Raw genomic sequence first — 11,977 nt, 5'->3', positions numbered from 1 at the left:
AACACATAACAAAAAGTGGGGACGGGGGTAATTTGGGGGGGGGGTAAGACTGATTAATAGCATTTCAGTGGAAAAATCTACTTAGAGATAAGAGCATTTTGAGTTAAGAGCATGATCATGGAGCAAATTAAACTCTTAAGTCAAAGCATCTCTATATAAAACTCAGGTTTTAGAAAAACTGTATGTAAATATCTGTCAGATTGATCATAGCAACATATCTTGCTAAGATGGAACTCAGACCATGACATGCTATAACAAATAGCTTTCCTGGGGGGTGAGGAATTCAAAAACAGTCATGTTAGTCTAGAATATCAGTGTAAAAAGGCTCTTCTAGCACATTGGAGACTGAGAGTAAATCTGATAGCATAACATAAATTTAGTCTTAATAGTGTTAACTAAAAAGAATGTAAACTCCTGCCTCTTTGGTTGGGCACATGGGGATGAACAGATCGGTAGGTGGACTGATTTAGAATCCCAGCCTTTACTGCTTAAGGTTCCTAGTGACACCTGATGCATTCAAATTAAACCTTTGCATTTCCTGCAATAACAACTCTGAACACAACTGATTTAAAATTAAATATAATTTTAATATAATTTCAAGAAAAAAGTAATCACTTCTGTACCACTTGCATATATTGAAAGAAATATCAAAGATAAGGCACAGCGACAAAAAGAACCTCATGGCAATAAGCCCTTCCCTAGTTCATACAACATTTTTGGCTAGCAAGAGTTAAAGACGTGTTCAATCATAACATTTACTTAATTGTGAGGCCTTAATGGGTTTTTCATCCTTCGCATAGATTTTAACATGGGCATTTGCTAATGGAAATTAACACAATTCTCTAATCCAAAATGGGAACACACTTGGTAAGACTTTTTTAAAAACAGGTTCTGTTGGTCTTTTGGTCAAGCTTGACTAAATCTTTTAAAAATGGGAAAGGGAAGAACCAAGTCATAAATGAGACTTTTAAACCATGTGTCTGATAGGAACAAGGTGGGCAAAGAGTGTACATATGCTCTCTCTGTTTTTTGAGATAATGGAGGAAGGAATCTTGAAATATTTCAGTATTGAACTATAGCCAGGAAGTGCTTGCAGAAGGAGGCGGTTTTGCTGAATACATCCCTTGTGTTATGAGCACACAGTTCTTGAATCCTTTCCTATATCTACAAATATACTGTAAATGTCTTGTGAGAATTAGTATGGATTGCCTACAGAAAAGTGAATTATACAAACAACAGCAGATTCTTAGCAGTCCTTGGTCAGGGGGAAGGGATGTCTAGCTAGACATTCTCCCCACCCTTAGGATTGGCACGGCAGACAGTTCTCAAACTCATTTTGAAAAGTGCTTTGAATACAAATATCAAATTGCACCATTGCAGCTGAGACTGTTTTTCAGGAAACTGGGGAAAAGCTATTTAAGCATTCCTCATCGTCATCAGATGAAGAATTAATTCATTCGGTATTTTGCTCCTGTGAGTTTTTATCAGCTTACTACCCTCTCTTCTAACTACATTCACACTGATTAGGTGTGTGCGTGCCGGGAGGGGGGGGTCACTTTTTATACCTCAAAATCATCTCTATCCAATGGTCTTGCTGCCTAAGAGGATGGAGAGTTGTTATCTCACCAGCCACTGTGTACCGAAGGGGTAGAAAAAGTGCAGCCCAGTATGTAACCCTCAAGCCTTATTGTGTTGCTCTCTAGCATCTCTCTCTCTTTTATGCCAATACAACCACACCCTGTATTCCTCTAGGGAGGAATATTCGTTTAGCAATTTCACTTTATTTTGCCCCATTTGAAGTGTTTTAGGTATATTGGGAGAGCTATTTTTCAAAATCAAGTGATTTCCTCTTGAGACCTGATAGCATGTGAAGCCTCACCCTATGAGTCTAAGGACACAAGTTCTTCATTCCTGACACAAATTAAATATCAAACTTCCTAAATACTGGAATTCCTTCCCTGAACACTTATTACAGCAAGAGACTACATCCAACTACCTAGATGCTCTAGACCTCTTTTACCTAAATAGTGAATGTGCTTTAGAGGCCTACTAACAAAACTGTCCTTAGCAAGACAATTTTAAGACACATTTATATACAATTGTTTATTTATTTAAGAGGCATTAACAAAGCCATCTTATTTTATGAGTATGCACATGCAAATGTGACAATAAATTAAACTAAGTCACAAAGATACCTTGTGAGTTAGTTTCAATTAGTTTAATAAGCTTCCACCTTAGTATAATAAGTAACTTTATAAACACCTAACAGACTTTAAATTATAAAACACAATTATCAGTTTGCAACTGTCAATAAGGCACAAGATGTTCAGGAAAGACATTTCACTTGTTCTGCATAGTTAGGTCAATTTAAGACCCAGTTATTTGCATTTCATAATCTCATAGTAAAATGTCAAAAATTAGCCTTTATTAGACAGATGTCAACTGAAAAGACACTGAAAATTCTCTCTTCCCCAGACTTGAAAATAAATTATATTCCACTTGGCATGCATAAAGGTAACTATACATTTTGACAACTTAAGAAATAAGGAATATTGTTATGCAACATTCTCATTCTTAAGCAGACACAGGAGTAATTTCTTGTTTATTTTCAATGACAGGCAAACAATCTGCTTCAGTTTCAAAATTGAGGTTCACAAAAGTATTGCAAGTGGTAGCTTCTGGCTGGACTGTCTGAACAGAAGTCTCTTCTTGATTCTGCTGTTCCTGAAAACGTCTTTCTGCTTCTTCTGACATCTTGTTCTCTTCCTCCTCCTCCTCTTCCTAAAATGTTGGGGGAGGATTCACATATTTTAGCATATTTCTTAAACATATACTATACTTGAATATTTATTTCAATGAAGAATATCAAATATTCAAACCACTGATTCTATCTGTTGCTATCACACCACTGGGTTTCTATAGCTCTTTCAAGTTACTATCTGATGGTATGTTGAACAAAAAAGACTAAATTTAACAATGTTTTTCTTAATGAGACACTGGAGGGATAGTGTACTGTCACCAAACAAAACTCATTATATTGAATAGATGTAAAGAAATATTAAAACATTATTTCTTCCACATCTATTACAAGCTGTACAAAGTAGTATTCAAGCACCCAAAGTAGATGTAATAATGCTCTTAAGTGTCATATCCTGTTAGGTTTTGAGAGCTAAGCAGGGTCAGCCCCAGTTAGTAGCTGGATGGGAGACCACTAGTAAATACCAGGTGCTGTAAGCCATATTTCAGAGGAAGGAACTGGCGAAACCGCCTGTGAGTATTCCTTGCCTAAGAAACCCTTTGAAATAAATGGGGTTGCCATAAGTTGACAGGACACTTGAAGGCATAAATCAGTGGTTCTCAACCTTCCTAATGCCACAACCCCTTAATACAGTTCCTCATGTTGTGGTGACCCTCAACCATAACCCTAACATTATGAATCACCATGTAAATAATGATCTGCAGGATGTATTTTCATTCACTGGAGCAAATTTGGTACAAATACCCAGTATGCCCAAATCTGAACACTGGTGGGGTTGGCGGGGGGATTGATTTTGTCATTTGGGAGTTGTGGTTGCTGGGATTTATAGTTAACATGTAAACAAAGAGCATTCTGAACCCCACCAACAATGGAATTGAACTAAAGTTGCCACAGAGAACTCCCATGATCAACAGAAAATACTGAAAGGGTTTGGTGGGCACTGACCTTGAGTTTGGGAGTTGTAGTTTGCCTACATCCAGAGAGCACTGTGGGCTCAAACAATGATGGATCTGGACCAAACTTGGCACGGATACTCAATATGCCCAAATGTGAACACTGATGGGGTTTGGGGAAAATAGACTTTGACATTTGGGAGTTGTACTTGCTGGGATTTATAGTTCACCTACAATCAAGGAGCGTTCTGAACCCCACCATTGATAGAATTGGGCCAAACTTCTCAGACAGAACCCCCATGACCAACAGAAAATACTGTGTTTTCTGATGGTCTTTGGCGACCCCTCTGACACCCCTTTGCGACCCCCCCCCGGGGTCCCGACCCCCAGGTTGAGAAACACTGGCATAAATGTACATGGTGTTTCTCTTCTCAAGATCAAGAACTTGTTGCAGAGTGTTTATTTACTAAAACAAATAGAAACATTTATCTTGGCAAAGAAGGAAAAGGGAAATATCAGATATCTGATAAAAAGACAGGGCTTCTATTTGTTTTTTAGTTTTTAGATGAAGTTGGGATATAATTTTTCTCTTCACTTAAATAACATGAAAATATTTGTTGTTATTGTGATAACAGTCAATCTGAAAGATTTTTAGAGCATAGTATGTTTCCTTTAGAAATTGGGATCTAACATTCTGGTAGAAAAATATGGTCCTGATAGATAAAGGGAGCGAATACACCTGAAATAAATTAGAATGTGCTGGCAGTAAAATGGGATTCTTAAATGTTTAAATGCTTTAATGTTTGATTTTTTAAAAATGAGATTAATAGACAATACATTTAAAATGTAAGCATCCAATTCCAATGTTATTAGAAGGATACAAAATACACACCTCCTTCTTCATCCTGTAGTATTCATCTATGGCATACTGGTATTTTGGTGTACTTATTCCCAAAACAGAGGCAATCTTTTCACCAAGGAAGTCACAAACTGAATAAATAAATCACACATAAGTACATGAATATTGCAATGCACAGTTTCCCTTAATCTTTATTTATTTATTTATTTATTTATTTATTTATTTAGAGCAGTTCTATCCTATCCTTCTCACCTCCGAAGAGGGACTCAGGACGGCTACCAACAGGCACCATTCGGTGCAGAACAATAAAAACAAAGCATAAAATACACAGCATACATCAAAAATAATTATCAACAATTTAAAAGAGTTTGCCATTTCATGTCGTCTTCCAAATAAATCCATTGCTGTCAGCTAAATGCAGTCCATTAAAACAATCTATTCTGCGAACGCTTGATCCCATAACCAGGATTGAGCTTCTTCTGGAAGGTCATGAGGGAGGGGGCAGATCTGATCTCATTAGGGAAGGAGTTCCACAGCCAAAGGGCCACCACCGAGAAGGCCCCATCTCTCGTCCCCACCAAACATGACTGTGACAGTGGTGGGACCGAAAGCAGGGCCTCTTCAGACGATCTTAAGTTCCTTGGGGGTTCGTAGAGGGAGATCCGTTCAGAGAGGTAAGCTGGGCCGGAGCCGTTTAGGGATTTATAGGTCAAGGCCAGCACTTTGAATTGTGCTCAGAAGCTAATAGGCAGCCAGTTGAGCTGGCATAACAAGGAGGTTGTACGCTCCCTGTACGCCGCTCCAGCAAGCAGCCTGGCTGCCGAGCGTTGGACTAGCTGAAGCTTCCGAACAGTCTTCAGAGGCAACCCCACATAGAGTGCATTGCAGTAATCTATACGGGATGTAACCAGAGCGTGGACCACCGTGGACAAGTCCGACCTCCCAAGATATGGGCGCAGCTGGCACACAAGTTTTAACTGTGCAAAAGCTCCCCTGGCCACTGCCGAGACCTGGGGTTCCAGGGTCAGTGATGAGTCCAGGCTTACTCCCAAGCTGTGAACCTGCACCTTCAGGGGGAGTGTAACCCCATCAAGCACAGAATGTAACCCTATACCCTGTTCAGCCTTCCGACTGACCAGGAGTGCCTCTATCTTGTCTGGATTAAGTTTCAATTTGTTCACTCTCATCCCGTCTGTTACAACTGCAAAGCACCAGTTCAGGACCTGAACAGTCTCCTTAGTAGCAGATGGGAAGGAGTGACAGATTCGGACATCATCTGCATACAGATGACATCGTAATCCGAAAGTCCGGATGATCTCTCCCAACAGCTTCATGTAAATGTTGAACAACACAGGGGACAGTGCTGAGCCCTGTGGGACTCCACAGTACAATGGCTGTGGGGCCGAGCAGGTGTCCCATCCGGGAACAACCCACCAGGAAGGACTGGAGCCATCGTAAAGCGGTGCCTCCAAGGTCTATTCCCGCAAGGCATCCCAGAAGGATACCGTGGTTTATGGTATCGAAGACCGATGAGAGGTCCAGCAGAATCAACAGGGACACACTCCCCCTGTCCAGTTCCCAGGGTAGATCATCCACTAAGGTGACGAAGGCTGTCTCGGTAACATGTCTCGGCCTAAAGGCAGACTGCACCAGATCTAGATAATCCGTGCCTTCCAAGAACCCCTGGAGTTGCGAGGCCACCACACGTTCCAGGACTTTGCCTTAACAAGCGCAACAAGCTGCAAGGGTTCTTTTTAACTGTTTAAATTTTCATTCAATGTTTGACATGCAAAGGCTAACAACTACACCCATAAGGGAATGAAATAAAAAATGCAGGCATCTTCCAGGGAATTTAACCCCTAGATCCTTACGCCTACAATCATATGAAAAGGTTTGCCTAAGCTGTTCAAAAATAGCTTCACTGATAATTGATTTAACAAGTATGTTTGAAATCATATCCTATTTAATTTTCCTAGAACAGATAGTTTCATTCTCCTTTTGGTAGTTTCTTGAACTTTTAATACCCCTCTGCCACATAAGCAAAGGAAGAAGCCACAAACAGGGCATGCACAGTGTATAGGCATCAAATACAGACTAGAACAGTCCAGGGTGTGTATATGCATTTCTAACGAACATGTTGTAATATTAAAATGAAAGTATCAAATCCAAACTCACCACAAATTCCTGAAGACGCAGGTTCGCAGCTTGGGTGTGATCTTGGACTCATCGCTGAGCCTGGAACCTCCGGTTTCAGCGGTGACCAGGGGAGCATTTGCACAGTTAAAACTTGTGCGCCAGCTGCGCCCATACCTTGGGAAGTCTGACTTGGCCATGGTAGTCCACGCTCTTGTTACATCCCGCTTAGACTACTGCAACGCTCTCTACGTGGGGTTGCCTTTGAAGACTGCTCAGAAGCTTCAACTAGTCCAACGCTCGGCAGCCATGATACTTACAGGAGCAGCACTCAGGGAGCACACAACTCCTCTGTTGCGCCAGCTCCACTGGCTGCCAATTTGCTACCGGGCACAATTCAAAGTGCTGCCGTTGGCCTATAAAGCCTTAAACGGTTCTGGCCCAAGGTACCTATCCGAACGCATCTCCGCCTATGAACCCACGAGGGCTTTAAGATCTTCTGGGGAGGCCCTGCTCTCGATCCCGCCTGCAACTCAGGCACGGTTGGCGGGGACGAGGGACAGGGCCTTCTCGGTAGTGGCCCCTCGGCTGTGGAACGCCCTACTCACAGACATCAGATTAGCTCCCTCATTAATGGCATTTCGGAAGAATGTAAAAACCTGGTTATTCAAACAGGTGTTTGAATAGGCAGTGCAATTAATTACAATGAATTATAGGAAATCGGTACAACGGATGACGAGCTTGGATTATGATTTTAGTTATGAGACGTCAGTTAGTTGTTTATTGATGTTTATTGATGGTTATTGATGTTAATTGCTTATTGTATTATTGTGTTAATTGTCTTTTAAATGGCTGTACGATGTTTGTATTGAATTTTTTGCCGCTACTTGTTATTAACCGCTCTGAGTCGCCTAATTGGCTGAGAAGAGCGGTATACACATAAAGTAAATAAATAAATAAATAAATTCCATACATTTCTTTGAATATCACAGACCAGTGTGAAAAAAATCTCTTTAAAAAAAAGCATTTGCTTTAAAAAATATCACTCCAATCTCTCTAGGCTATTGTTCTGCCTACTTTCTTTAGTCTTTTTTGTCTAGTGGTTACTTTAAATGAAAAATACTGAAATGTACTGAAAAGAGGAAGGCACTGATGAATGGGGAGAGTAGCAAGAACTAACAAGCAAGTGGTGGGAGGAAAATTAATTGCAAAAACATTTATTTACTACTTAAAAAACAATGATAAGAAAATGCAGACTAAGCTTCAGTAATCACTGTTCAGAACACAACAACCCACACATGCCACATTAGCTATGTGTATGCCCTTAATGCACATATTGTGTCAGTAACTTTATGATCTTGCACTAAATATGCTGCTATGGAGAGAAACTGCATTCAATGACATGGGCCTATCTTTGAGCGAAAAGAAGCTTTCTGCTTCCAGCTTCCAGGGAACAACATTTTTACTCAGGTTAAAGGTCACTTTAGAGGGCACAGAAAGTGGTTTCTGGCACTTTGAAAGTCAAGAGGTTAATCTTGCATTAACTACAGACCACTTCATCAGATGCCTCATGAAAATGATGAATTTCTCCATCATATAGCTATTGTTATTTTCTCATTGCATTTTAACAGCAAAAGTCAGAAAGAAGTTTTGTAATAATTTAAAGACTAACAAATTTTATTTGGTTTTCATAGAGTGTATATTTCATGACTATCAGTCTGCGTCTTTCATAAGTATTCTTATTAGTTTAGCCCTATATACTTTCATATGTCCAATAAACCCATACCTGAAAGCGTTGATGTGGCTACTCTTAGCATCTGAAACCACAAATAAGGCCCCCATGTAAGAGTTCCCTGAAAAAAAATAAGTGTTCAGTTAAATTTCTTGATGCTGACTTCATGCAAAATACATTGAATTTATTTCATTTATATCCATTAAGGTCAAGATGAACAGAGAGGATTCTGGGGCAGCCTCCTTATAATGCACGGATGAGATCTAGGTCTTCTTGTATTATCCTGCACCATTTATGATCAGCTTCTTCCCAAAGATGGGACTCAGGGGACAGTATGTGCTTTCCGACCATGCCTTGCAAGCAATCCTTTGTTTTGCTTGACTTGTGGAAGGAAGTACCACTACTTTGAATAGCCTCTTGCATCATAGTAGCACACAATACTACCACCATGAAAAGATTTGTGAGTAACACACAGCTAATACTGCTAATACTAGGCAGAACAAGGCATAATAAACCTTTTGAATATATTTTTGAATATCTTTTGAATATAGCTCAGTTTGGGCTGATTTTTCTTCATCTAATTTATACTACTAGAATATAGTATAAATTAATACTAGAATACCAGACTAAATGTAAAAGCAATTATTAGTTGAACATACAACAAAATGATCTTATAAGAAACTTCCCTTCCTGATGAAAGAAAAGTAAGTTACATTGCAAGTGTGTTGTCAAAATCTGTATTATAAAACCTCGTAAAGAAATCTTTGGTAAATAGTTAATGAATGCTTATATTTCTGAGCAGTTTAAATAAAGAACAAATGCCTTTCTCAGTTTTATTCCATTATGCTTCAAACACAGTTGCACTCTGTATTCTAGTATACTCATCTTGTGTTGCCTTGCTTGCAATACAACCCATCAGCAGTATTTCTCTTTGATTTGTGTGCAAATTGCTGCTCAGAGAGATGCCAAGTTTTCTGAGCTTTGCTTCATTAAATGCTAAATTCACTGCATTCAGAGCAAAATGCTTCAACACAAATATACAAGTAAACAAAAATAGCACTGAAAATGATGACCTAGTTTTATATTTCTGTCAGAAAAAGCTTTGTGCGCACACGCACACACACAAACTACTATAAATAACATCTTGATTCTTTATCTTAAAATATATTGAGACAAGCCTCTTGTACTGGAAGCTTTCTCAAAACAATTTTATATCCAAATACTCCTGGATGTTTCTAGGAACAGAAACATTTTTTTTTAATGTGCCACAAGGATTCCTTGAAGATTACAAAAACTGTCTTGCAGACCTCACTGTGCCCACTGCTGGAGTATATGTCATAGCATGAGATCACAAAGCAAGTGAGGTCTGCAAGCATGTATCCTGTCCTATTTGTGCCCACCCGCCCATCCCCCTGAAAAGCCTGGCAATATAAAGTTTCTACAAAAATTCACTCATAAAAATAGGACAAAAACCAAGAGCTTATACACTTCATTTCTGCAAAATGGGAAAAAACAGTCACAGATGAGGAATACAAATTGTCATATGCAGGAAGTAATTTCAGAAACAAACCTACTGGATCAACAGAAGGCAAAAGATCTTTTTTCTCCTGCTGTTCATCTTCCTCTTCATCTGTGCTATATTCTTCCATTGTTTCACCACTTGCAAAGTGGATGACTCTCCTAGGAATTTTCTTCTTTTTTCCAATGACTCCAAGCTCCACATTCTCAAAGCCTTTATCACCATTTGCATGCAGCTGTAACAGATGGGGACATATGTCAGGTGTAAAACTAATGGCTCTCTAAAAGGTGCAATATCAAATTTATCAAGAACATATAAGCTTCTTCGATTTTTTTCATTTTAAATATCATATTAAAATGCAAAGGAAAACAAGTTGTGTTTTCACTAAAAACAAAGAAGGGGAGCACCTCCAGCCCCACGAGCTTAATGTGGCCTTGTGTGGGTGTCTGGCTAAGCTGCTCTCCCAAACACCAGGGATATCAAAGAGACTGTGATACACTCAGAATTCAGTGCCAAAAAACAACCACATAATAATAATATTGTAATTAGTGCGAAGAACCCAATAGGACATTTTACTATTTGTAGATACTGGTTGTACCAGATATACATAACCAAAACAATAACATTTATAAATGATATAGATCAAAAATAGTACAAACTGAACCATTTTAGTATCTATAACACTAGCCATATGATCGATTCCATTCATACACACACATACCTACATGGAACTAGTTTTCTAAGCCCTGTACCAAAGGGCTTTGATATATTTAGATAGTTTTGACTTCTACATAGTATTCTTCTTCTAGCCAATGGCATGCTGCCACCTATAACTCATTTTTCAATTTCTCTATGCAAGATTAGAAGGTCCTATTACTGAGACCAGAAATGGAGGATGACAGAGAAGAAATGAAAAAAAAGGCCAAAAGCAAGAAAAGTGCTCAAAATGGGCTGCAAGTTGCATAATTTTCATGTGAGGAATCTGTCAACGAATTATGAATGAGAGTTTTTTTTAAAAAAAAATGAGTGAGGTTGGCATCTCACCAAATCATTTAAATAATGTCAATGGGCCCAAGCTCTGACTAGGACAATGTAGCTATTGATTATGATGCAAACTTTCATAAATTGGTTCACTATCTTGGGAAGACAGGCAGACAAATGTCAGTGTGCTGGAAGAAGCAAAGACCACCAGCATTGAAGCGATGGTCCTCCGCCATCAATTCCACTGGACCAGCCATGTTATCCAGATGCCCGACCACCATCTCCCAAAGCAGTTGCTCTACTCCAAACTCAAGAACGGAAAATGGAATGTTGGAGGACAGGAAAAGAGATTTAAAGATGGGCTCAAAGCCAACTTTATTATTATTATTATTAAACTTTATTTGTACCCCGCTAGCATTTCCCGAAGGACTCGATGTGGCTTACACAGGCCAAGGCCTCAACACACAATATAACCTTAAAATCTCTGACATAGACACCGAGAACTGGGAAGCCCTGGCCCTTGAGTGCTCCAGCTGGAGGTCAGCTGTGACCAGCAGTGCTGAAGAATTTGAAGAGGCACAAATGGAGGGTGAAAGAGAGAAACATGCCAAGAGGAAGGCGCATCAAGCCAACCCCGCCTGGGACCGCCTTCCACTGCGAGAGAACATGCAGGTCAAGAATAGAGCTCCACAGTCACCTACATACCCACCGCCAGTATACCGACCTTGGAAGACAACCTTACTCGGACAACAAGGGATCACCAAAGTAAAAGCCAGATGGAACATTCTCAGGTTCAAACTAACACTGCTACACATCGAGAGAGTAGAATATGTAAATGATTCCAATGAACTAGGCTTAGCCCACACAACCATATCCTTACATGTTTCTGCCCTTCCTTGACTTTTATGAGAACAACAGGCAGCATATTGCTTCTTTGACTGTTTCATTCAGAACATTCAGATTCTTTTCAAGAGCCAATAGTTAGCTTTGGACACCACAACCTCAAGTCACCCCAAGCCATGCCAGAGATTGCTGCTTTGTGACCACCAAAGAACATGTAGCAAGCATAGCGACCACTTCATTTACTAACTCTGGCTTTCCA

At 39.7% G+C, this 11,977-nt stretch overlaps 1 protein-coding gene across 1 annotated transcript in view; it reads right to left on the bottom strand.

Moving 5' to 3' along the window:
- Window positions 1-566: 566 nt before the first annotated feature.
- The window catches only part of SRP54 (signal recognition particle 54), a 49,557-nt gene continuing 38,146 nt past the window's right edge, over window positions 567-11,977 (bottom strand). The window contains exons 16-17 of the mRNA XM_060759259.2: window positions 4,544-4,641; window positions 567-2,781 (exon numbers count right to left, since the gene is read on the bottom strand). Of these exons, the coding sequence (XP_060615242.1) occupies window positions 2,575-2,781; window positions 4,544-4,641 (305 nt within the window). The 3' untranslated portion in view covers window positions 567-2,574. The remainder of the gene's footprint in view (window positions 2,782-4,543; window positions 4,642-11,977) is intronic.

This window comes from Anolis sagrei, chromosome 1, assembly GCF_037176765.1.
Source record: "Anolis sagrei isolate rAnoSag1 chromosome 1, rAnoSag1.mat, whole genome shotgun sequence".
NCBI lineage: Eukaryota > Metazoa > Chordata > Lepidosauria > Squamata > Dactyloidae > Anolis > Anolis sagrei.
This window is presented reverse-complemented; position numbering and strand designations above follow the sequence as displayed.